This window comes from Hylaeus volcanicus, chromosome 3, assembly GCF_026283585.1.
Source record: "Hylaeus volcanicus isolate JK05 chromosome 3, UHH_iyHylVolc1.0_haploid, whole genome shotgun sequence".
Taxonomy (NCBI): Eukaryota; Metazoa; Arthropoda; class Insecta; order Hymenoptera; family Colletidae; genus Hylaeus; species Hylaeus volcanicus.
In genome coordinates, this window is record NC_071978.1 from 2,967,844 (window position 1) to 2,969,105 (window position 1,262).

Consider the following 1,262-nt stretch of genomic DNA (forward strand, 5'->3'; position numbering starts at 1 on the left):
AAAGCGAGATAAATACAATGAACGCAATGATCATCTCTTTATTTCCTATAAAGGACGGGTACACTGCTTTAATAATATTTGTACATGATTAATGAAAGATGATTCGCGATTTATGTTTCTTGAAATGAAACGAGTGAGAACATGCGTGTAGTTACTTTAATGTCCGCGACGAACGAGCCACTAACGATGCCTGCTGTGATCATGATCTTGTTCACGGTGACGATAATGGTGGTCACTCGCTGCGTCGGGGCTAATCTTTGCCATAATTACCAGCTCCCTCGGCGTACCCGTAATGATAATCGGACTCGTGGTCATCAACACCTTCGTTACGGTCATGATCAAGACTCTGCTCGCTGTCGTGCGCGTAATCATCGTTGTATTCACCGTGGTCGCTGTTCCCAACGTAATTGTACTCGTCACCCTCCTTTCCATCGTTTCCATAATGAAATTCAAATCCGCTGTCGTAGTAATTGTCGCTGTGCCTGCAACCACCGTAGCCACATCCGTGATCGTTCTCGCCACCTACGCGGTGATCGTGATCGTGGTCAAAGTTAACGCGATAATATCCGTGATATCCGTCGCCTTCTCCGTCCAGACCCTCGCCATTGGTGTGGTGGTGGTGTCGAGTATAACCATGACTGTGGCTGTTGCCGTGTTTGTAGTTGTGATTGTAGCCATCAGGTTTGTCATCCTTGTCGTCTTCGTCGTTTTTGTGGTAATGGTAGTCGTCGTATTTACCTAAGCTGTACTTGTCACCTGGAGTGCGGTATTTACCGATAATGGGCCCTCCTGGAAGCAATCGTTAAATCGTCGACAATGCTGACAACAGAAACGGACAATATTCTTGTTCAGGCATTTCAATTAAGGAATCATCTGTGTCTTACCATCTTCAAAGTCTCCGTAGGTGTAATCATCTCCGATATGATGATGCTCGAATCGATACGGGGTTGAATACTCCTCGTTAGGTTTGCGACTTCCACCATACCTGCTCTTATCCTTCGAAATTCTTCCCGTCATCGCAGTTCCGACGGACACCCTGATGGGTCCATGTGTAAACAAACTGTTCGCTGCCGCGAAAATCGACGCGATCAGCAGAATCAGGTGCGAAGCCTAGAATTGATAAAGCTGGCAAAGCTGGGACAGAACTCTTCGTATTGATTCGGAACGTATCAAATTTTCTCGATTTTAATGCTCGAAACTTCTAACCAAAAATTACACGACATAATGTAACTGCAACTGTGATGCAACAAACTGACCTAGAC

At 45.6% G+C, this 1,262-nt stretch overlaps 1 protein-coding gene across 1 annotated transcript; it reads right to left on the reverse strand.

Moving 5' to 3' along the window:
- Positions 1-250: 250 nt before the first annotated feature.
- LOC128873483 (histidine-rich glycoprotein-like) lies at positions 251-1,017 on the reverse strand. Its single transcript, XM_054117089.1, has 2 exons — positions 885-1,017; positions 251-789 (listed from the first exon to the last, which is right to left on the reverse strand). Exons 1-2 carry the CDS (start codon positions 1,015-1,017, stop codon positions 251-253), a joined length of 672 nt encoding a protein of 223 aa, XP_053973064.1.
- Positions 1,018-1,262: the final 245 nt, after the last annotated feature.